The sequence below is a fragment of the Schistocerca piceifrons genome, chromosome 7 (genome assembly GCF_021461385.2).
Source record: "Schistocerca piceifrons isolate TAMUIC-IGC-003096 chromosome 7, iqSchPice1.1, whole genome shotgun sequence".
Lineage (NCBI taxonomy): Eukaryota > Metazoa > Arthropoda > Insecta > Orthoptera > Acrididae > Schistocerca > Schistocerca piceifrons.
This window is the reverse complement of record NC_060144.1, coordinates 386,061,272-386,086,820: the sequence shown is the minus strand read 5'-3', so window position 1 is coordinate 386,086,820 and position 25,549 is coordinate 386,061,272. Positions and strand designations below refer to the sequence as shown.

The 25,549-nt window shown below is 42.7% G+C and overlaps 1 protein-coding gene across 3 annotated transcripts in view; it reads right to left on the bottom strand.

Annotated features, from left to right (window-relative positions):
- LOC124804696 (leucine-rich repeat-containing protein 24-like) overlaps positions 1 to 25,549 on the bottom strand; it is a 370,900-nt gene that overhangs the window by 34,018 nt on the left and 311,333 nt on the right. For all 3 annotated transcript variants that reach the window (XM_047264949.1, XM_047264950.1, XM_047264948.1), the window contains 3 exons: positions 22,661 to 22,957; positions 9,543 to 9,744; positions 9,027 to 9,208 (listed from right to left, as the gene is read on the bottom strand). In XM_047264949.1, coding sequence (XP_047120905.1) covers positions 9,027 to 9,208; positions 9,543 to 9,744; positions 22,661 to 22,923 — 647 coding nt within the window. In that variant the 5' untranslated portion in view covers positions 22,924 to 22,957. The remainder of the gene's footprint in view (positions 1 to 9,026; positions 9,209 to 9,542; positions 9,745 to 22,660; positions 22,958 to 25,549) is intronic.

Below are 25,549 nucleotides of genomic sequence, written 5' to 3'. Positions count from 1 at the left end.
AGTTAAGGACAGTTGCCGTTTGATCTCAAACAACAGGTTTGGAACTAAAATTTCTGTGTTTTGATGCCTATATACAAAAATGTTCTACCTGGAAGTTGCACTGAAGCTGAATTACACAGCAGAAAAAAAGGGAGACGACAGTTAACTAGCTACCCAATAGGATATTTCATTTCACTAGATAAGTAGCTGAGAAAAAATGTGAGATTGTTAAGATTGTGCTGAAAAAGTTCTTATTGTGAACCACATAGCGGAAATAATTATGTAATATTTTTTACAAGACCAATGGAGACAAATTTTAGAGATGAGAATATTCAGCATTCTGTTCATAAGTGAAATCATGTGGTAAAAGTTTTTGTAACTGCTCAAACTACAGTGAATAATTTCTTGGTAGTCTGTTTTTATCATCTGGTTGTTGCTACAATGCCATACAAAAAAGAGAATGGGACATATCAGTGCTTATCTGCAACAATTACTTGGCATCATTGTATAATGAATGGCAATAGATTTTAAAAACTGCTTTGCCACTCGCTTACATGGCTAGTTTATAATGTGATTCAGTATATTTAAAACTTCCAAATTCTGTCTCTTCTATGTACATTCCATTAATCATATATATATATAAAATAGAGGGAAACATTCCACGTAGGAAAAATACATCTAAAAACAAAGATGATGTGACTTACCAAATGAAAGTGCTGGCAGGTCGACAGACACACAAACAAACACAAACATACACACAAAATTCAAGCTTTCGCAACAAACTGTTGCCTCATCAGGAAAGAGGGAAGGAGAGGGAAAGACGAAAGGATGTGGGTTTTAAGGGAGAGGGTAAGGAGTCATTCCAATCCCGGGAACGGAAAGATTTACCTTAGGGGGAAAAAGGGATGGGTATACACTCACACACACACACATATCCATCCACACATATACAGACACAAGCAGACATATTTAAAGACAAAGAGTTTGGGCAGAGATGTCAGCCGAGGCAGAAGTGCAGAGGCAAAGATGCTGTTGAATGACAGGTGAGGTATGAGTGGCGGCAACTTGAAATTAGCGGAGATTGAGGCCAGGTGGATAATGGGAAGAGAGGATATATTGAAGAGCAAGTTCGCATCTCCGGAGTTCGGATAGGTTGGTGTTAGTGGGAAGTATCCAGATAACCCGGACGGTGTAACACTGCACCAAGATGTGCTGGCCGTCCACCAAGGCATGTTTAGCCACAGGATGATCCTCATTACCAACAAACACTGTCTGCCTGTGTCCATTCATGCGAATGGACAGTTTGTTGCTGGTCATTCCCACATAGAATGCATCACAGTGTAGGCAGGTCAGTTGGTAGATCACGTGGGTGCTTTCACACGTGGCTCTGCCTTTGATCGTGTACACCTTCGGGGTTACAGGACTGGAGTAGGTGGTGGTGGGAGGGTGCATGGGACAGGTTTTACACCGGGGGCGGTTACAAGGGTAGGAGCCAGAGGGTAGGGAAGGTGGTTTGGGGATTTCATAGTGATGAACTAAGAGGTTACGAAGGTTAGGTGGACGGCGGAAAGACACTCTTGGTGGAGTGCGGAGGATTTCATGAAGGATGGATCTCATTTCAGGGCAGGATTTGAGGAAGTCGTATCCCTGCTGGAGAGCCACATTCAGAATCTGATCCAGTCCCGGAAAGTATCCTGTCACAAGTGGGGCACTTTTGTGGTTCTTCTGTTGGAGGTTCTGGGTTTGAGAGGATGAGGAAGTGGCTCTGGTTATTTGCTTCTGTACCAGGTCGGGAGGGTAGTTGCGAGATGTGAAAGCTGTTGTCAGGTTGTTGGTGTTCCAAACTGAACAATCCATTGCCCTCACCCACCTAATCCTTCACCCACACATCAACTCAGCCAATGAACACACCCGTCAACTCCTATCCTTAATAAAAGTCCTCAATCTTTCCTCTCCCACATCCACACCGGCTATTCAGAGCATCCTCCTACAGGCCAACCACAAATTAGAACAGCATGCCATCCTTCACCTCAAAAAACTATCCAATCTCCTGGTTTCCCACCTCCGGAAAGGCAACTCACTCACCCTTCACAACCTTTCCAGCAAACCTCAACCACCTCTCATTGCACACAAACCCAGTCTCTCCCATCTACTCAATCTCCCACTTCCAGCTCCACTCCCTCCAAAACCTCAAAATTCCAATCAACACAATCTGGTACCACAACACCCTAATTCAGTAGTTAACCTTTCCTCCAAACCTCTCTCCCAATCCGAAACCTCTGTCCTATCCAAAGGCCTCACCTTCAGCCCCACTCCCAGATTCAACCAAACAGCCCTCGTCAAAGATTTACTGTCCTACACACGTACTCTCTGCTGGAAGTATCACTTTGCCACGAAGAAAAATGATCCTAATCCTACCCCTAATGATCCAACTCCCCAAGACACTATCCAAATTGAACCCTGCCTGGAACAGTTCCGTCCTCCGTCACAGCGGGACCCACCTCCTCTTCCTCAAAATCACCCTCTCCAAACCTTCCAGGAATTTCTGACTTCCAGCCTTGCCTCTCAATCCTTCTTAAAAAACCTTAATCCTACACCCAACATCACCACTGCTGAAGCCCAGGCTATCCGTGATCTGAAGGCTGACCGGTCCATCGTCATTCTTCCGGCGGACAAGGGTTCCACGACCGTGGTACTTGATCGTCGGGAGTATGTGGCTGAGGGACTGCGTCAGCTTTCAGACAACACCACATACAAAGTTTGCCAAGGTAATCCCATTCCTGATGTCCAGGCAGAGCTTCAAGGAATCCTCATAACCTTAGGCCCCCTACAAAACCTTTCACCTGACTCCATCAACCTCCTGACCCCACCGACACCCCGCACCCCTACCTTCTACCTAAAATTCACAAACCCAATCATCCCGGCCGCCCCATTGTAGCTGGTTACCAAGCCCCCACAGAACGTATCTCTGCCTACGTAGATCAACACCTTCAACCCATTACATGCAGTCTCCCATCCTTCATCAAAGACACCAACCACTTTCTCGAACGCCTGGAATCCTTACCCAATCCGTTACCCCCAGAAACCATTCTTGTAACCATTGATGCCACTTCCTTATACACAAATATCCCGCACGTCCAGGGCCTCGCTGCGATGGAGCACTTCCTTTCACGCCGATCACTTGCCGCCCTACCTAAAACCTCTTTCCTCATTACCTTAGCCAGATTCATCCTGACCCACAACTACTTCACTTTTGAAGACCAGACATACCAACAATTAAAGGGAACAGCCATGGGTACCAGGATGGCCCCTTCGTACGCCAACCTATTCATGGGTGGCTTAGAGGAAGCCTTCTTGGTTACCCAGGCCTGCCAACCCAAAGTTTGGTACAGATTTATTGATGACATCTTCATGATCTGGACTCACAGTGAAGAAGAACTCCAGCATTTCCTCTCCAACCTCAACTCCTTTGGTTCCATCAGATTCACCTAGTCCTACTCCAAATCACATGCCACTTTCCTTGATGTTGACCTCCACCTGTCCAATGGCCAGCTTCACACGTCCGTCCACATCAAACCCACCAACAAGCAACAGTTCCTCCATTACGACAGCTGCCACCCATTCCACATCAAACAGTCCCTTCCCTACAGCCTAGGTCTTCGTGGCAAACGAATCTGCTCCAGTCCGGAATCCCTGAAGCATTACACCAACAACCTGACAACAGCTTTCGCATCCCGCAACTACCCTCCCGACCTGGTACAGAAGCAAATAACCAGAGCCACTTCCTCATCCTCTCAAACCCAGAACCTCCCACAGAAAAACCACAAAAGTGCCCCACTTGTGACAGGATACTTTCCGGGACTGGATCAGATTCTGAATGTGGCTCTCCAGCAGGGATACGACTTCCTCAAATCCTGCCCTGAAATGAGATCCATCCTTCATGAAATCCTCCGCACTCCACCAAGAGTGTCTTTCCGCCGTCCACCTAACCTTTGTAACCTCTTAGTTCATCCCTATGAAATCCCCAAACCACCTTCCCTACCCTCTGGCTCCTACCCTTGTAACCGCCCCCGGTGTAAAACCTGTCCCATGCACCCTCCCACCACCACCTACTCCAGTCCTGTAACCCCGAAGGTGTACATGATCAAAGGCAGAGCCACGTGTGAAAGCACCCACGTGATCTACCAACTGACCTGCCTACACTGTGATGCATTCTATGTGGAAATGACCAGCAACAAACTGTCCATTCGCATGAATGCACACAGGCAGACAGTGTTTGTTGGTAATGAGGATCATCCTGTGGCTAAACATGCCTTGGTGCACGGCCAGCACATCTTGGCGCAGTGTTACACCGTCCGGGTTATCTGGATACTTCCCACTAACACCAACCTATCCAAACTCCGGAGATGCGAACTTGCTCTTCAATATATCCTCTCTTCCCGTTATCCACCAGGCCTCAATCTCCGCTAATTTCAAGTTGCCGCCACTCATACCTCACCTGTCATTCAACAACATCTTTGCATCTGCACTTCTGCCTCAACTGACATCTCTGCCCAAACTCTTTGTCTTTAAATATGTCTGCTTGTGTCTGTATATGTGTGGATGGATATGTGTGTGTGTGCGAGTGTATACCCGTCCCTTTTTCCCCCTACGGTAAGTCTTTCCGCTCCCGGGATTGGAATGACTCCTTACCCTCTCCCTTAAAACCCACATCCTTTCGTCTTTCCCTCTCCTTCCCTCTTTCCTGATGAGTCAACAGTTTGTTGCGAAAGCTTGAATTTTGTGTGTATGTTTGTGTTTGTTTGTGTGTCTGTCGACCTGCCAGCACTTTCATTTGGTAAGTCAAATCATCTTTGTTTTTAGATATATATCCACAACCACCATATGGTGTATGGCAGAGTGTACCTTGTACCAATATTAGTCCTTTCCTTTCTTGTTCCACTCTCAAATAGACCAAGAGAAAAATGACTATCTATAAGCTTTTGAAGAAGCCCTAATTTCTTTTAGCTTTATGCTCCCTACAGGATATGTACACTGATGGCAGCAGACTCATTCTGCAGTCAACTTCAAATGCTAGTTCTCTAAATTTTCTCGAACACTGTTTCACAAAAAAACATTGTCTTCCCTGCAGCCGTTCCCACTTGAGTTCATGAAGCATCTCTGTAATACTCATATGTTGATCGAACCTATGGATAATAATCCTGGCAGCTCACCTCTGAATTGCTTCAGATTCAAAACACTCTAGCAGCACCCAAGAATGGGTCACACTAGTGTTCTATACACTTCATGTTTAACAGGTAGGTGCTTATTCTTCATTGTATTTCTTACTGTAAATCACACTCAGGGAATCACATTACTAGGTGAAAATAACAAATTTCATCAAAGTGACTGTGCCGAGAGAAGCATTAAGGAGCGAGTATATTTTTTTACCTGAATCAAAGTTTTTCTCTTAGGATGCAAAAGCAGTATTTATAAAATAAAAATCTCTCAGAATGTGAAACAGGGGAGGGAGTGTGACATCAAACTTTGTACAAGCAATGAGGAGAACACACCGCGATCAACTTTTGTTTTTGGTCAAATGTGTGTGTGGAGTGAAAAAAAGACTCCCTATAAATTACTCAATGGGTTTTTGTGCCAATTTTCATAGCCAAATAAAGAAAAGGAAAATGACAAATGGGGTATCAAACTGACCAACCTGAGGTCTGGTTTAAAAAATGGAAAATTATGATTAAGAAAAATGTAATCAGTGATTTGAGGGAAAATTGAAATGTTTCATGAGCAGATGCTCCTAGCTATGAGTGAGCCGTGAGCAGACGCTGGTGAAGTATCAGTGCAGTAGCGAGTCACATATTTAGCTTTCATGTTTGTTTTGTAGTTTGATTCTTCATTTCTTTCTGAGTGTTTCTGTGCTTGCATATTTAATTACATAAAATCCTTGCGTATTCTCATATTTGAGAGGAGTAATATTGCTTATTGATAGCTATAGAGTATAAATTTGCGGAGTCGTTAAGATATTAGCAGTATGGCGGGTAGGGTGTGTGCGTGCTGTGTGCGGGCACAGGAGCAGCTGAGCGTGCTGTTGGCCACGGTCAGCCGCCTTCAGGCTGCAGCCTCGAGGTGCAGTGACTGCGGAGGGTCTGGCGCATCGCCTGAGACACCACAGGTGTCGCTTGCTGTGTCCGCTGACTCAGCCGCCGAGGCACCTTCTAGGGTACCCGGTGTGTTGGGGCCGCGCTCACCTCAGGGTGAGTGGCGGACTGCAATGCGTTAGCGTCGCTCGAGGTGGAGGGCCAATGTGGAGGCTGGCCTTGCCCGTTCCTCCTGTCAGTGGGCAGGTGCCCGCTCCTTCAGCAGGGCCCGAGCGGGCACACAGTGGCAAAGGCTTGCTGGTTGTTGGGAGCTCCAACGTTAGGCGGGTGATGGAGCCCCTTAGGGGAATGGCGTAAAGGGCTGGAAAGAAATCCAACGTACACTCGGTTTGTCTGTCGGGGGCCTCATCCAAGATATGGAGGCCGCCTTGCCTGCGGCTACCGAGCGTATGGGGTGCAGTCGTCTGCTAGTAGTTGCTCACGTTGGCACCTAGGATGCCTGTCACTTGGGTTCTGAGACAATCCTCAGTTCATACAGGCGGCTTGCGGATTTGGTGAAGACCGCTGGCCTCGCACGTGGGGTGCAAGCAGAGCTCTCTATTTGCAGCATCATTCCCAGAGTGGATCAGGGTCCTTTGGTTTGGAGCCAAGTGGAGGGTCTCAACCAGAGGCTTTGTCGACTTCGTGATGGTCTTGGCTGCAGATTTCTAGACTTGCGCTATTGGGTGGGGAATTGTAGGACACCCCTAGATAGGTCAGGGGTGCACTACACAAAGGAAGCAGCTACTCGGATAGCAGAGTACTTGTGGCTTGCACATGGGGGTTTTTTAGGTTAGGCAGTAGTGCGAGATGTCCTGATAAACACTCACCAGTCGACGTGCAGGCACGGAAATCTGGTCTTACGTAAAATCGGTAAGCGGGTATAAGGCTTCCATCCAGTCACTCACTTATCAGTCTGGCCTGGCAAGGGAAGACAGCAAAACGAAAGCTGAAATTTTACATTTAGCATTTGAGAAATCTTTCACGCAGGAGGATCGTACAAACATACCGCCGTTTGAGTCTCGTACAGATTCCCGTATGGAGGACATAGTGACAGAGATCCTTGGGGTTGTGAAGCAGCTGAATGGGTTGAAAATAAATAAATTGCCAGGTCCTGATGGGATTCCACTTCGGTTTTTCAGAGAGTACTTGACTGCATTGGCTCCTTACTTAGCTTGCACTTACCACGAATCTCTTGCCCAACATGAAGTCCCGAGCAACTGGAAAAAAGTGCAGGTGACGGCTGTATATAAGAAGGGTAGAAGAACAGATCCTCAAAATTATAGACCAATATCCTTAACATTGGTTTATTGCAGGATTCTTGAACATATTCTCAGTTCAAATATAATGAATTTCCTTCAGACAGAGAAGTTGCTGTCCATGCATGAGCACGGCTTTAGAAAGCATCACTCCTGCGAAACGCAACTCGCCCTTTTTTCACATGATATCTTGCGAAACATGGATGCCATATTCCTTGACTTCCGGAAAGCATTTGACTCGGTGTCCCACTGCAGACTCCTAACTAAGGTACAAGCATATCGGATTGGTTCCCAAGTATGTGAGTGGCTCGAAGACTTCTTAAGTAATAGAACCCAGTATGTTGTCCTCGATGGAGAGTGATTATTGGAGGTGAGGGTATCATCTGGAGTGCCCCAGGGAAGTGTGGTAGGTCCGTTGTTGTTTTCTATCTACATAATTGATCTTTTGGATAGGGTGGATAGCAACATGTGGCTGTCTGCTGATGATGCTGTGGTGTACAGGAAGGTGTCATCATTGAGTGACTGTAGGATGATACACGATGACTTGGTCAGGATTTGTGATTGGTGTAAAGAATGACAGCTAACTCTAAATATAGATAAATGTAAATTAATGCAGATGAATAGGAAAAAGAATCCTGTAACGTTTGAATACTCCATTAGTAATGTAGTGCTTGACACAGTCATGTCGATTAAATATTTGGGCGTAACATTGCAGAGCAATATGAAGTGGGACAAACATGTAATGGCAGTTGTGGGAAAGGCGGATAGTCGTCTTCGGTTCATTGGTAGAATTTTGGGAAGATGTGGTTCATCTGTAAAGGAGACCGCTTATAAAACACTAATACAACCTATTCTTGAGTACTGCTCGAGTGTTTGGGATCCCTATCGGGTCGGATTGAGGGAGGACACAGAAGCAATTCAGAGGCAGGCTGCTAGATTTGTTACTGGTAGGTTTGATCATCATGCGAGTGTTACGGAAGTGCTTCAGGAACTCAGGTGGGAGTCTCTAGAGGACAGGAGGCATTCTTTCCGTGAATCGCTACTGAGGAAATTTAGAGAACCAGCATTTGAGGCTGACTGCAATACAATTTTACTGCCACCAACTTATATTTCGCGGAAAGACCACAGAGATAAGGTAAGAGACATTAGGGCTCGTACAGAGTCATACAGGCAGTCATTTTTCCCTCGTTCTGTTTGGGAGTGAAACAGGGAGAGAAGATGCTAGTTGTGGTACGAGGTACCCTCCGCCACGCACCGTATGGTGGATTGCAGAGTATGTATGTAGATGTAAATGAAGTCTCAAATTTTCATTTCTTCAAGGCCTAGCAAATCTGCATGAAAAAAGTTTCATTGTCATGATAATTCTGAGTAAAAAAAAAAAAAAATCCTTTGAACCAAGTACTAAATGTATGTAGATGTAGCTGTAAATGAAGTCTCAGATTTTCATTTCTTCAAGGCCTAGCAAACCTGCACGAAAAAAGTTTCATTGTCATGATATTTCTGAGTAAAAAAAATTCCTTTGAACCAAGTACTAAATTTAGGGCACTTTGAAAACAGAAGATGCTGGGAAGGCGAATGATCATACTTTCTGAACAAAATTTGAAAATTAAAAATAAATTTAAAAAAACTTTTAAATATTTTGTGAAATGATTTGTCTTACCTCAGCTTTTGCATGGGATAAAATGGTTCTGGATGCAAGGTTGCCAGACGATTTGAATCAAGCCTTAATGTGTGCAGGTCTGGTACATTTACGAAGGCCTTGTAGCCTATCTGTTCAATTTGATTATCATTGAGGCGTACTGTCTGCAGAAAAGTGAGTTCCCTGAAGATCCCATCAGGAACCTAGAAATATTTCATCAATTAAAATCAGAATTATCTCTCAGATAAATGTACTGCTGTCCACCTACAGTTACCACAGTTAGAGAAAATTTGTTTGAAACAGTGATTTACACATTCGTAGAAAATGGTAAATAGCTTGCATGAGAATCTGAGTTACATGTGCAGCATATTTTGAAACACAAATTCACAGTTAAAGTAAGAACTTCTACTGCCTTGTCTCACTGTAACAAATATGTGAATGTTTCAACATTTCTTAGAAAAATAAGTTTTTGTTCTATTGCCTGTTTCACATAAGTTTTTTAAAATATGTTTCATAAAATTGGACATGTTTTCATACCTTCTGTATCTGGTTATGGTCAAGATAGATAACACGTAACCTGAAGTTGTCATCAAACATTGATGGGTGAAGTTCAACAATTTGATTGTTTGACAAATCCAGTTCTATTAATAATTCCAGTCCACTGAAAGCACGTTTCCCAATTTCTCTAATGCTGCAGTCATGCAAGGACAGCTTCTGCAGGTTTACCAACTTAACATCACTGCAAAAAAAGTAATGAGACATTTTATGAAAATAATGACTTTTTCACAAGAATATCTAAAACATACTACTATAAACCTTGTAAAAGATTAAGTATTTTTGCTTATTTTTGACAACGATGCAACACAATTACATGATTTCAGACATTTATTGGTTTGTGTACAAAAAAGACTAGACATTAGTTAAGTAGCATTTTAAAATTAAGTTTAATAACTGCAACCTATGGGAAGATCAATGAAAGATGCCTCTACTCAACTTACACAGCGTCTGACATTGCTAGTATTTAACATCTTTGACGTATTGTACTGTGGCAATGCTCTTTCTAGTCATCTGAAGAAAGTGTATACCCAACTGGATTTGAGAAAGACTGCCAAACATGTGGCAACATAGAAATAATAAGAGAAAGGAATGATCAGAAAGCTAATTTTTATGTCATGGTGGTTTCTCTATCTGGTGTAGTTACAACCGCAGATAGTTTTCAAGTTGGATGGGGCCCCACTCTTCCTGAATATAAGCCCACTGCCTTAATCACTGCACCACACCACTCACATTCTCTCTCTCTCTCTCTCTCTCTCTCTCTCTCTCTCAACAAACTACCCAAACTCAGTAGAGTGAGGTATGTAAAATTGTTTAATTGCTGGAAACATAAATGTGAACACTAATCCACTGCTAGCATTTGAGAAGAATTTATTCAGTATGACTGCTACTCACTCTTCTTTGTTAGTGCAGAAATGCCATTACATTCAATTACAAACAGCAAGAACTAGTGGCTACAGAACATGATTACTACAATATTTCATCAAAATCACAATTTTAAAATTTATTAATAACTAGTTTTGGCTATTCTTCAGATATGTTGTATCCAGTCAGATGTACATTCCACACACAAGTCTGATGTTGCATGTAGCAGACATGAATTTTAATAGCAAGTAACTGGCACTCCTAAATGATACTCCTCGTAAAATAACACAATTGCTCTAGCTGTACAATTTGTTCAATGTTTTTGGTCACCAGAAAATCGTTACATAATACACTGTCTAAGTAGAGCAGATGTTTTAACATACACTGTCTGATCAAAAGTATCTCAATACCTATTAGTAGACATTAATATAGTAAGGGTCCACCCTCCACCTTTATGATAAATTGAACTCTGCTGGGGACACCTTCAGTGATGTGTCTGAATGTTTGTGGAGGAATGGCAGCCCAGTTTTCCTCAAGAGCAAAAACCAGAGGAGATAGTAATGTAGGGCACTGGGGTTCAGAGAAAAGTCAGTGTTCTAACTTGCCCCAAAGGTGTTTTCCACAAACTGTTACCTCAAAGATGCTTTATGACAGGGTGCACTGTCATGCTGATGTAAATGATCATTGTCTCTAAACTGTCTCTCTCTCTCCCGTACACAGTATACAGAGCTTTAAAATGCGTTCATATCCTCGCATATTTTGCATTTTGTTACATGCAATAAGAGGACCACACCCCTAAGTACGAGAAACACCCCCATACTGTAACACAGTCTCCTCTGTACTTCACTGTTGGCACTATACATAATAACGGATAACATTCTCCAGACATTCACCGAGCCAAATCCTTCCATCAGATTGCACAGGGTATAGTGTGGTTCACCATTCACCTGTTTCTAGTCACCTACCATCCACTCACCTCATGTGTTACTTAGCAATGACTACAGAAATGTGTGACTTATGAGGAACTGCTTGTTTGTTGTACCCCATTCTTTAACTTCCTACGCCAAGTCACTGTGATAGCTGGACTGCTGGTAGTATTTTGGAACTCATGAATGATTCCTTTTGATGATTGCGTATGATTCTTTTTATAACCATCCTCTGCAATGCTTGGTGGTCCCTCAGTACATAAAGTCTGCCTGGTCTTGGTTTAGCTATGGTTGTTCCTTCGCACTCCCACTTGTCAGTCACATCACCAACAGTCAACATGGGCAGCTTTAAAGGGTAGAAATTCCCTGATGGTAGTATTTTGGAACTCATGAATGATTCCTTCTGATGATTGCGTATGATTCTTTTTATAACCATCCTCTGCAATGCTTGGTGGTCCCTCAGTACATAAAGTCTGCCTGGTCTTGGTTTAGCTATGGTTGTTCCTTCGCACTCCCACTTCTCAGTCACATCACCAACAGTCAACATGGGCAGCTTTAAAGGGTAGAAATTCCCTGATGGATTTTTTACTCAGGTTCTTCTTCTTAGTGTGCCTATGACAACCATTTAAACGAAGTGCAGTGCCTCAGCAAGATGCACTGCTTTTTGGCTTCCTGGAGCCAGATCCTTTTGCACCACAATGCCTGCGGAGATGGTGTAAACAGGGCAGTGAAGGAAATGGATCATCATCTGCTCAACACGCATGCCTCGTTATTGCAGAGCCCCTATTTTTACATTTCAGTATTACTCTGGTCAATGCCCACATGAAGACCATTAAGTGATCTTCATGTTGGCCATGACAGACTGTTTCCTGGGGGTAGATCCTCTTTTGGTACTATCCTATCACTTTTAGCTCTTTCCTGTCACTGTTGAAGCCTCTCTTCTGTCTTTGACTTCACTAAGGGGGAGGTACTTGAGATGAAGCTTTTCCTGCTGTGAAGATGTCGAGCAACAAGATCATGCCCATGAAATGAATGTCTGTCATCAGTGCTGACATTGCTCCTTTCGGATTTTGCTGTTACTATCTGATTATCTGCCTGATACAGGGTTGAGCCATTACAGCCACAACATGGATCTTCTTGATGGTAGTTGGTATCAAGACTCCTGTCACCTGGTGGCAAGTTTGGTGAAGAGCAATAGCAACCAGTTTTGAGTGGCAGGATTGCTACCACTGAGGGGGAAGTGTATTCTCCTGGCAAGTAGCACAAGGCTAGAGCCAATGTCTGAAGTACATGCGAGCTTGCTTTCCAACTTGGGCCTTTGAATTTTTTAAAGATGCTTTTTTGTGCTGCTAGCTTCATTCTGACATTGTCACAATATTACTTGGATGTTAGCCTCCTATAAGAATAACCCTAAGGTATTTAGGGGTAAAGCTATGGTTGAGAGGAGTTCCCAATTATGAGACTTTTAAACTATAGTTAGCATATTTGTTACTGAGATGGGAAGAGCTGACTACTGTTATGCTTGGATTTGGCTTCAGGCTGTTGGCCTCATAATATTTTCCCATGCTGTGAATAACAGATGAAAGTTGTCTTTCAATGCCTTCAAATGATTTATGATGGGTGGAGAGGGGCAGATCAATGGCATAAATAAACAAGGTGCAAGCCTTGTTATGTGACTGGTTATTGGTGTGCATGTTATAGGGTGACGCTTATTGAAATGTATGAAATAAAATCGTTGTAACTTCTGAACAGTTTGCGTTAGGACATTCAAACTGCACAGTTTGCTGCGGGGCATAATGGGAATTAGTATGTGCTGAATGGTTTGGTATGGCAATGAAGCTCACACGCATTTGGATGGTTTCATCAATAAGCAAAATTGGTGCATTTGGGGGACTGAAAGTCTGAATTTCATGATCAAGAAGTCCCTTCACTCTCAACAGGTCACTGTGTGGTGTGCAACATCCCATCATGGAATAATTGCTGCAAAATTCCTTGATGGCACGTTGACTACTGAACGGTACGTGAAGGTTTTGGAAGATGATTTCATCCCCATTATCCAAAGTGACCCTCATTGCGACAAGATGTGGTTCATAAAGACTGAGCTCAACCTCATATGAGCAGGGAAGTGTTTGATGTCCTGCAGGAGCACTTTGGGGAGCACATTCTAGCTCTGGGGCACCCAGAGACCACTGGCATGGACTTCAATTGTCACCATATTCTCCAGATCTGAACACAAGCGACTCCTTTTTGTGGGGGCTATAGATTGAAGACAAGATGTACAGCAGTAACCGCAAAACCATTGCTGAGCTGAAAACAGCCATGCAGGAGGTCATCGACAGCATCGATGTTCTGATACTTCAGCAGGTCATGCAGAATTTTGCTATTTGTCTGTGCCATTTTTTTGTTTTGCGCCACTGATTTTTGGGGTTTTGAAAACTAACATAGAATCTTCTATTGCTGAGCAGGTCTGCAGTATCTTTATAAATCTGTAACTTTGGTTGTGTTGTACACCTTTGAGAGAAGTTTCCTGATGTTTACCATGTTGTAGGCCACACTCAAGTCAAGAAAGACAACACTAGTGACAAGAACTGTTTCGAAGCTGTCCTCAATATGATGGGTAAGATTCAATACTTGCCCTGTGCAAGACTACTTATGTCAGAAGCCAGTTTGTTCTCTAATGAGCATACTAATGTGACACTGAATGACTAGACCATGTCGAAGTTACTAAGCTCTCCTGACTGATCCATTCTGCTGTTACCAGCCTCCTTTTATAATTGCAGGTGCCTCTCTCATGATAGCTAGAGAACGATTCCACATTATATAGGGGTGTTGGTTTGGGGGAACGGCCAAACAGCAAAGTCACTGGTCCCACTGGATAAGGGAAGGAAGTCTGCCGTGACCTTTCAAAGGAACCATCCCAACATTTGCCTGAAGCGATTTAGAGAAATCATGGAAAGCCTAAATCACGATGGCAAGACGTAAGTTTGAACCATTGTCCTGACTGTGAGACATAGGGGTATCCGGATACTTTTGATAAGATAGTGCAGTTAGATCTCACACTCGCCTTAGTGTTTATATAAGCATGCTGCATATTATGTTTTGCTGCCTTTCATAATCTACATTTACAAGACTATCCCCCAATTCACACTTAAGTGCCTGGCAAAGAGGGTTCATCGAACCACCTTCAAACTACTTCCCTACTGTTCCACTCATGAACACCATACAGTGAAAGGAAACACACAGATTTCGGTGCAAGTTCTAATTTCTCATATTTATTTCTCCCTATGTAGGTGGGCTCCAACAAAATCATTTCACAATCTGAGAAGCTGGTGATTTAAATTTCATGAGAAGTTCCTGCTGCAACAAAAAATGCCTTTGTTTTAATGACTGCCACCTCAATTCGTGTAGCTTAGCAGTGGCATTCTCTCACTTTGCAATAAAGCAAAAAGAGCTGTCCTTCTTTGAATTTTTTTTATGTCCTCCGTCAATCCTGTCTTATGCGTGCCCCACACCAAACAGCAATACACCAGAAGGGGGCATACAAGTGTAGTGTAAACTGACTCTTTAGTAGTCCTGTTACATTTTCCAAGTGTTCTCACATTAAATTGCAGTCTTTGGTTTACTTTCCCCGCAACATTATCTGTGTGAGCGTTCCAATTTAATGGGGTTTAAGGGGGGAGGGGGGAAGGGGGTGGGGGGGGGGGGGGGACGTAGGACGTCAAACAGTTTGACTTGGAGCAAGAAAGGCAAAATAGGACATTTTAATTTCTACTGTCTATACTTTTACAAATAAATTCATAAAACTTTGTCAGCCTGACCACAAAGGATTCAGGATCCACACTCATAACAGTGGAAGTTCAAAAACATAACATAAAATCATACATGTGAAATTTCGTCATTTTTCACTTACTATTGGCTGCATTTGTTGGTATAGGTACACTTTTATCATAAGTAAGAGAGATTCTTCGATGAATTTTGCACAGCATACAAACCATACTTACAGGTGTAGGGAACTCAAGAATTTATTTAATTTATGGAAAAAATGAATGAGCTGTTACATTTTAACTTTCATGTCTAGAAAAAACTCAAATTTTATATTTAATTACCTCAATTTTTACCACAGTTTTTAATAGATTTGGAAAATTGTAGAGTTTTGCATTAAGGAGTTTTTGTTTAGTAAGCATACCAAGTTTGAAAGTAATAAAATATTTATTTTGGATGTTACATATACCTAAGTGCAGAAATTTGTGTTTTGCGGAAAATGGCCGTTAAAAGTTTCTGCTTGTATTTGGCATTCTTTTAGAACTGTCCAGCACCATAAGCAGGTTCCTTTTCATTTTTTGAATCAGATTTCTTCCTTTTCGCATTCCTGTGATGCATTCTTCTTGATTTTATCACCCCCAAAAATGATTTATCTGCTTTCACTACACACTCTCTATTGCATACAAAGCTTTGATGCAGTTCACTCCGGGCTTAATTCCCATTTTCACTAAGACATATTTCCTGATTTGCACACCTTAAAACATGAAACTGCATCACAAACAGCAACAGCAAGGGCATTTCTTCCCACAAAAATGGTTTTTGGCAGTCTTTCTCATATACATTGGTTAAAACTATCATTCAGATTTTGGGTACAGCCAGAGAATTCCTATGATGATATTCTTCACCACCAGCAATTGACCTTTGGTAGCCGCATCATGATTCACTTCCTTTTGAGCACAAGTTGTGGATAGGGTTATTGTCTGTGGACATTTTGTGGAAGCATAAGGCCCAAACTGTTTGTTTCATATTTTCAAGTTCCCTGTATTCCTTCTTATTGCCAAGCCATATGTCTATAGCTTGTCGATTTCTGCATCCGTCAGTCACCCACTCCCTTTTTTTCCTGAGAAATATTGTCTCAGCCAAGTCTTTTCTGTAGATCTCCCACACATTCTAAATTCTGCACAAGACAACTCCCTGCACTTCCATACCTCCATTCGAGCCTTTATAGTGCGTATTACATTTATGATCTGGAATCCCTCTCACATAACTATAACAAATCAGTTTCGATAACAGATTGTTCTGCAGCACTTTTCTTGATGATTCTCCAACGTCTTTTACAGCCCCAAGCAGTAAGCCACAATATCTCTCAAATTTTGCTGGAGGAGGTGGAAGATTCATCACTGCACAGTGTTCTTGCTGCCTCCTGTTCCCTACCAATGCAGCGCATGCCACATGCTACCATCAAATTCATATGATAGCCTTAGTTTACGATTTTAGATCTCATACAAGACGCACCAATGTTGCATTTGCTGCATATCAGGGATAAGTTCGTAGCAAGGCCTTTCCTGGCACTCTCATCTTCCAACACAGAAACACACTGCACACCAAAGCAATGCTTGCACATAACATTGTCCAATATTAACTGCGCCAGCATGTTATCATCAATCACGAATCTCCAGATTCACAGCCTCCGTTTCCATTAGCACCAACTACGAGTTCCCTTCTTGAAGCACTCGCGGTGGTTTGTTTACCGGTTCTGGGAGGTTGCAGTCTTGAGCCACTGGTGTGACATTTGTCGTAGCTTCCTTTACTGTGTATCTGTTACCCTGGTGACGTTGTTTACGGCTGAAATAACGAATTCTAGGCATCTTGTGCGATAATATGCCACAAACGAACACAAAACAAGTGTCCGATACCACTCCCCAGATTTTAGTAATGACGTCATAATTAAGGCAGAGACGCTAAATAGTGGCAGTCCTTGATAGTAACTGATCATATTCGTAAACAAAAGAAGGTAGCATACAATAAAATTACACACACGGCTCGCATGATTAATTACTCAGCCACAAATTATACCGACAAGAATAAAAGATCACAAAAATAAATAAGAACAGAAAAAGAGAAGTATACATGTCTGAAATAAGCTATTATCGTAATTTATGTTAGTAAGAAAAACACAGAGAACTTTTAAATCCAGTACGGTATAGCGAATGGTGAAGTCATAATATTATGAATCAGCATTAATTTTTAATACCAATTGTTAAGTCTAACGGGATGGGGACACAAATAACGAAAACTGACAAAAAGTAGGATCTAACAAATACTGGAATCGGTCACTGGAACTGACTTATATAGGTCAGTTCTAGTTATCTATTCCAACCAAAGTGTTACAGGATTTCTGCATATGGTATTACTGTCTTCATTACTATGAAAAAGAGAAAAAATTGGAAGCTGCAACTACAATACTTATTAGTTTTGCGTAGTAATTCTGAGCTCAGTAAGAAATCCTACAAAAACATAGTCCACAGATTTACTGCAAAAATGTCCAAGGTTATGAACTATCGAAAAGATGGAATCGGTAACCTAAGTCACTTCTAGTTACCGATTCCAGCCATTCAATGATTCATTAATTACATCGTTTTTCAGCACGTGTGTGCACTAGAATGTAGGCTAATATGATTTCTGCATTTGTAATTGCTCTCTGAACTACTGCAGAAAGGTTACTAATATTGGAATGGGTAGCTAGAATTGACCGGTATAGAAGGTCAGTTCTAGTTACTGATTCCAATTTTTGCTACAGACCGCGGCGGTTTTAGAGAGCAATTACTTACGTGGAAATGGTATTATATTTCAATGCTTTCAACTGCAAAAATAATTTATATATGAATCACGGAGAGATTGGAATCTGTAATTGGAATTTACCTACATAGTTTAATTCTAGTTATCGATTCCAATATTCTTTATTTTTTGTAGATATTAGTTTGTCATGTAATGACTTTTCTTTTAGAATTTAGTGTGTCGGTTTCTCCATATTTTATGCTACTGTTTCGCATTTGTTGTCATTCATTTAATTTTCCCGTTTTTCTGATACATTTTAGTGCCTTCCCGCCCAAAACCACCCACTTTCCTACGCTTAGCCCGTTAGAGTCAGCAATTAGTATAAAATTAACGTTAATTTATAACAGTATGACTTCACCATGCGCTTTACTGTAATGCAACTTAAAGATTCTCTGTGCTTTTCTAGTCGCTTAAATTACGAGAATACTTCTTATCAGACAAGAAAATTTGTTTTTAATTCTTGTTATTATTTTCGTTATCTTCGGTTCGTTTCCATATAATTTATGACTACGTAAATAACTGTGTCAATGTGGTTGTAATTTTATCGTATGCTACATTCGTTTGTTAACGCGTATGATCCGTTGCTTTCATAGATTGCCAATACGTAGCGTCTCAGCCTTACGTATGACGCCATTGCTCAAAGCCGACGAGTCATCCCACTGGTGTAACATTTGTTGTAGAACCCTTTACTGTGTATGTATTGGCCTGGTGACGTTGTTCACTGTTGAAACAACGAATTCTAGGAATTTTGAGCGATAATATGCCACAAACGAACACAAAACCACACAGCCAAATGAAAATCGTTTCGAAATTCACAACACCACACTATAAGCCTTTCAAAACAGAGAACAGACAAAATCAGCGATCAAAACAATGCACTTCGATAGCAGCAGAGAAAGTATCGATGACAATAATGCTTTGTTTCGCATATGTCAATCTCTGGCGCAATATTTAAACATTCGAATTCTATAGAACGAAATATACTTACATATGTATACATGTACGACAGAGGAATGCTGTGCAAAGAGGTATGGCGCTGCATCCTGGTACACTTAAGACCAAATAACGTGCATTGTAATCTCTCATATATATATATAGAAGCTTTTGAAATGTGGTGCTACAGAAGAATGCTGAAGATTAGATGGGTAGATCACGTAATTAATGAGGAAGTACTGAATAGGATTGGGGAGAAGAGAAGTTTGTGGCACAATTTGACTAGAAGAAGAGATCGGTTGGTAGGGCGTGTTCTGGGGCATCAAGGGATCACAAATTTAGCATTAGAGGGCAGCATGGAGGATAAAAATCGTAGAGGGAGACCAAGAGATGAATACACTAAGCAGATTCAGAAAGATGTAGGTTGCAGTGGGTACTGGGAGATGAAGAAGCTTGCACAGGATAGAGTAGCATGGAGAGCTGCATCAAACCAGTCTCAGGACTGAAGACCACAACAAAAAATGGTTCAAATGGCTCTGAGCACTATGGGACTTAACATCTGTGGTCATCAGTCCCCTAGAACTTAGAACTACTTAAGCCTAACTAACCTAATGACGTCACACACATCCATGCCCGAGGCAGGATTCGAACCTGCGACCGTAGCAGTCGCGCGGTACCACAACAACAACAACATACATCAAACTACTCAGGAAGATGTGCGCTACAAAATACAGGCATCTTTTTGAAAAGTCGATTTTTTAAAAAATTTTGACATCCTATCCCCCTTAAGTTATTTGCAACTGTAATCCTTATGCAGTTAGTTAAATTTACGGCCTTTAAATGTGTAAGTTATCGTGCAACCGAAATTTAATGGATTCCTTTTGGTACTCATGTGTGTGACTTCACACTTTTTATTATTTAGTCAACTGTCACTTTTTGCACCACACACGTATTTGTTTAAATCACCCTGAAATTCATTTTGATCATCTGATAATTTCAAATGGCGATAAAAGACAGTAGCATCTGCAAACATTCTAAGAGGGCCACTCAGATTGTCTCCTACATCATTCACCTAAATAAGCAAGAGCCCATAAAACATCCCTGGGGAACGCTATATATTACTTCTGTTTTACTACATGACTTTCCGTCAGTTATTAAGAACTGTGGCCTTTCTGACAGGAAATCACGAATCCAGTCACACAACTGAAACGATGCTCCATAGGCGCGCAATTTGACTAGAAATCGCTTGTGAGGAATGGTGTCAAAAGTTTTCTGGAAATCTAAAGGGTTATTAATCTGTCGAGAGCACTCACTACCTCATGAGAACAAAGACATGGGTGTGTTTCACAAGAACTATATTTCCTGAATCCGTGTTGACTATTTGTCAATAAATCACTATCTTCGAAGAAATTCATTATGTTCGAGCGAAGTATATGTCCCAGTATCCTGTTGCAAATCGACGTTAGTAATGTTGGTCTGTAATTCATCGGATTACTCCTATTTCCGGAATGAGATTTTCAATTTGCAGCTGAGTGTGCGCTAATATGAAAGTACCTGGTAGATTAAAACTGTGTTACGGACCGAGACTCGAACTCGGGACCTGTTCTCCGCGGGCAGTTGCTCTACCAACTGAGCTACCCAAGCACGACTCACGACCTGTCCTCACAGCTTCAATTCTGCCAGTACCTCGTCTCCTACCTTTCTGGAAGTATCCTGCAGGCTGTGGATAAGCCATGTCTCCGCAATATCCTTTCTTCCAAGGCAAAGGTCCCGAGTTCGAGCCTCGGTCCGGCACACAATTTTAATCTGCCACGAAGTTTTACTCCTATTTCCTTTGTGGGGTATTGGTGTGATTTGTGCAACTTTCCAGTCTTTGGTTACGGATCTTTCTGCGAACGACCAGTTGTGTATGACTACTAAGTATGGAGCTATTATATCAGCGCACTCTGAAAGGAACCTGACTGATATACAATCTGGACCGGAGGCCTTGCCTTTATTAAGAGTTTTCAGTTGCTTCGGTACACCGAGGATATCTACTTCTAACGAGGGAACCTCCCCATCGCACCCCCCTCAGATTTAGTTATAAGTTGGCACAGTGGATAGGTCTTGAAAAACTGAACACAGATCAATGGAGCCAACAGGAATAAGTTGTGTGGAACTATGAAAAAAATAAGCAAAACATACAAACTGATTAGTCCATGTGCAAGATAGACAACATCAAGGATAGTGTGAGCTCAGGAGCATCGTGATCGCTTGGTTAGTGTGAGCAGCTGCGGAACAAGAGGTCCTTGATTTAAGTCTTCCCTCGAGAGAAAAGTTTAATTTTTTTATTTTCAGACAATTATTATCTGTCCGTCCGATGCGAGGTAACTGCGCCGTAGTATGGGGACGCTACACCTAAACAAACATCGAAAAACACGACGTCAGTCGACTACAGCGCACGGAAGAGAGAGTATTCCTGCTAACGAGGCTCCCTGGCTGGCAGTTGACTGTTCACTACTTTGGACGAGACTGCATTAAATACGCGAGATGTGTTCCGTGGGCAATTTGAATCCAGCAAATACAGCGCGACTTCAATAACAAGGCCAATGAATATTTTCCGATCTGTAAGGAAACGGAAAGTTCCTTAAGGGATCGAACGATTGTCGAACATTTGTATGATTATTTCCTACATTTGTTGATAAACAGTACATGTGGTGATGATTGTCTGAAAATAAAAAATTAAACTATTCACTCGACGGAAGATTTGAACCAAGGACCTCTCGTTCCGCAACTGCTCACTCTAACCACGCGACCACGGCGCTCCTGAGCTCACACTCTCCTTGATGTTGCCTATCTTGCGCACGGACTACTCAGTTTGTAAATTTTGCTTATTTGTTTCATAGTTCCACACAACTTCTTCCTGTTTTCTCGATTGATCTGTGTTCAGTTTTTCAAGGTCTATCCACTGTGCCAACTTATAACTAAATCTGAGGGGGGTGCGATGGGGAGGTTCCCTTGTAAGTTACTCGTAGTGGTAATTGTTCTTGATTCAATATCTCCAATATTTACTTCGTCTTCTTTGGTGAAGGAATTCCGCAAAACCGTGCTTAATAACTCTGGTTTACCGGCACTGCCATCAGTAAAAGCTCCATCGTAATCGCACAGTGAAGGTAGCGATTTAATCTTGTCGTTGGTATACTTTACATGCGACCAGAATATTCCTTTGTGTTGTCTGCCAGGTTTCGTGTGTGTGTGTGTGTGTGTGTGTGTGTGTGAGAGAGAGAGAGAGAGAGAGAGAGAGAGAGAGAGAGAGAGAGAGAGAGAGCGCTAACGCGCTGCTTCCTGGACTCGGGTACTCGGGTAGGCGTGCAGGCCCCGGATCGAATCCGCCCGGCGGGTTAACGACGAGGGCCGATGTGCCGGCCAGCCTGGATGTGGTTTTTAGGCGGTTTTCCACATCCCGCTAAGTGAATACCGTGCTGGTCCTCATGTTCCGCCTCAGTTCCACGGCTCGCAGACATCTGAACACATTCGCACTATTCCATGGATTACACTCAACGCAGACAGTTGGGGTACACTATTTACGTCCCAGGGAGTACGGGGTGGCGGCAGGAAGGGCATCCGGCCACCCCTTGACCATTAACATGCCAAATCCGATTAACGATGCATGCCCTGCGTAACTGCGAGACAAGGCCCAAGCGACAGATAGAGAAAGAGAGTCGAAATCATTGTTTCACTTCATTAATCTGACAAGGATCGCAGGAAAATGTGGAATAAGCAGACGGCGGCTCCTACCGGAAGGCGTTGTCGGTGATGGCGGGAATGACGTTGCCCGACAGGTAGAGCGCCTGCACCTCGTGGCTGAGGTCTGCGGGCACGGCGCTGAGGCTGGCGTTGGTGCACTCGGCCGTCTTGCGGCTCGACACCCACTTGCACTTGCACGCCTGCGGGCAGTTGGACGACCAGTCGCCCGGCTGGGCACTCGCCCGGCCCGTCACCGCCATCAGCGCCGCCGCCGCCACCACGACGAGCGACGACCAGCTCATACTCGGCGCCATGGCTCCCCTGCTACATCACACGCCTCGACCGCTCCTGCAACACAGTCGGACGTGACGCTCAGAACGGTTGTGGACAAAATGTGCTGGACGGACAAGCTAGGCAGTGGGCTTGAGGATGAGAGGTAAATAAACTGAACTTTTTGATTATGAGATTATGGGCGACTATATATATAGGGTGGTCCATTGATCGTGACCGGGCCAAATATCTCATGAAATAAGCGTCAAACGAAAAAACTACAAAGAACGAAACTTGTCTAGCATGAAGGGGGAGACCAGATTGCGCTATGGTTGGCCCGCTAGATGGCGCTGTCATAGGTCAAACGGATGTCAACTGCGATTTTTTAAAAATAGGAACCCCCATTTTTATTACATATTCGTGTAGTACGTAAAGAAATATGAATGTTTTAGTTGGACCACTTTTTTCGCTTTGTGATGGATGGCGCTGTAATAGTCACAAACATATGGCTCACAATTTTAGACGAACAGTTGGTAACAGGTAGTTTCTTTAAAATTAAAATACAGAACGTAGGTACGTTTGAACATTTTATTTCGGTTGTTCCAGTGTGATACATGTACCTTTGTGAACTTATCACTGCTGAGAACGCATGCTGTTGCAGCGTGATTACCTGTGAATACCACATTAATGCAATAAATGCTCAAAATGATGTCCGTCAACCTCAGTGCATTTGGCAATGCGTGTAACGACATTCCTCTCAACAGCGAGTAGTTTCCCTTCCGTTGTGTTCGCACATCCATTGACAGTGCGTTGACGTTGTTAGGCGTCGTCGGTGGATCACGATAGCAAATATCCTTCAACTTTCCCCATAGAAAGAAATCCGGGGACGTCAGATCCGGTGAACGTTCGGGCCATGGTATGGTGCTTCGACGAAAAAATCCACCTGTCATGAAAATGCTATCCACGCGAGCTATGTGCCGGACATCCATCATGTTGGAAGTACATCGCCATTCTGCCATGCAGTGAAACATCTTGCAGTAACATCGGTAGAACATTACGAAGGAAATCAGCATACATTGCACCATTTAGATTGCCATCGATAAAATGGGGGCCAATTATCCTTCCTCCCATAATGCCGCACCATACATTAACCCGCCAAGGTCGCTGATTTTCCACTTGTCGCAGCCATCGTGGATTTTCCGCTGACCAGTAGTACATATTATGCCGGTAACCGTTACCGCTGTTGGTGAATGACGCTTCGTCGCTAAATAGAACGCGTGCAAAAAATCTGCCATCGCCCCGTAATTTCTCTTGTGCCCAGTGGCAGAACTGTACACGACGTTCAAAGTCGTCGCCATGCAATTCCTGGTGCATAGAAATATGGTGCGGGTGCAATCGATGTTGATGTGTAGCATTCTCAACACCCAAGTTTTTGAGATTCCCAATTCTCGCGTAATTTGTCTGCTACTGATGTGCGGATTAGCCGCGACAGCAGCTAAAACACCTACTTGGGCATCATCTTTTGTTGCAGGTCGTGGTTGACGTTTCACATGTGGCTGAACACTTCCTGTTCCCTTAGATAACGTAACTATCCGGCGAACGGTCAGGACACTTGGATGATGTCGTCCAGTATACCGAGCAGCATACATAGCACACGCCCGTTGGGCAGTTTGATCACAATAGCCATACATCAACACGATATCAACCTTTCCCGCAGTTGGTAAACGGTCCATTTTAACACGGGTAGTGTACCACGAAGCAAATACCGTCCACGCTGGCGGAATGTTACGTGATACCACGCACTTATACGTTTGTGACTATTACAGCGCCATCCTATCACAAAGCGAAAAAAGTGGTCCAACTAAAACAATCATATTTCTTTACGAACTACACGAATATGTAATAAGAAGTGGGGGTTCCTATTTTTAAAAATGCTGTTGATATCCGTCTGACCTATGGCAGCGCCATCTAGCGGGCCAACCATAGCGCCATCTGGTTTCCCCCTTCAAGATAGACGAGTTTCGTTCTCTGTAGTTTTTTCGTTTGTTGCTTATTTCGTGAGATATTTGGCCCGGTCACTAGCAATGGACCACCCTGTATATTTTCACGACGGTCGGTTTCAACAGTCTTAACCCTTAACTACTATGGAAGTTGACAGGAACGGAGTTATTATGGAGTGGTCTCTCAGACCGCCTTTTTATTTTTTATGTATAAAACCATTGTTTTGGTGAATATAGTTTTTCATGACTTCCTACTGTACGTTACACTTCTTGGAATCAGACTTCATGGAAATTTGCATTTTTTAAACAATGCAATATTTAAAACACTTTGAAAACTAAAAGACAGCAAAATTTGCAGTTTATTTTTGTTTTACGTGTTGCTAAAATAACAGCACGTAGTTACCTCTCTATTGACTTACAGATTATCATCAGAGTGATAGTATTACAGATTCGCAACATAACTGTATGGAAATCACATTTCAGTCATGACAAACTATACTTGGAATCAGCTTTGAGTTTACTAGTTACCATTTCAAACGTAGAGCGATTATTCCACCCTGTATTTCTGTCAGCGGAGAAATTTTTCCAATTTTTTATTTTAAAAATCAAGAAGAAAGTAATTACCTTACATATTCTTCTGAGGCCCTGAGTCAAATTTTAATCGCTTTCA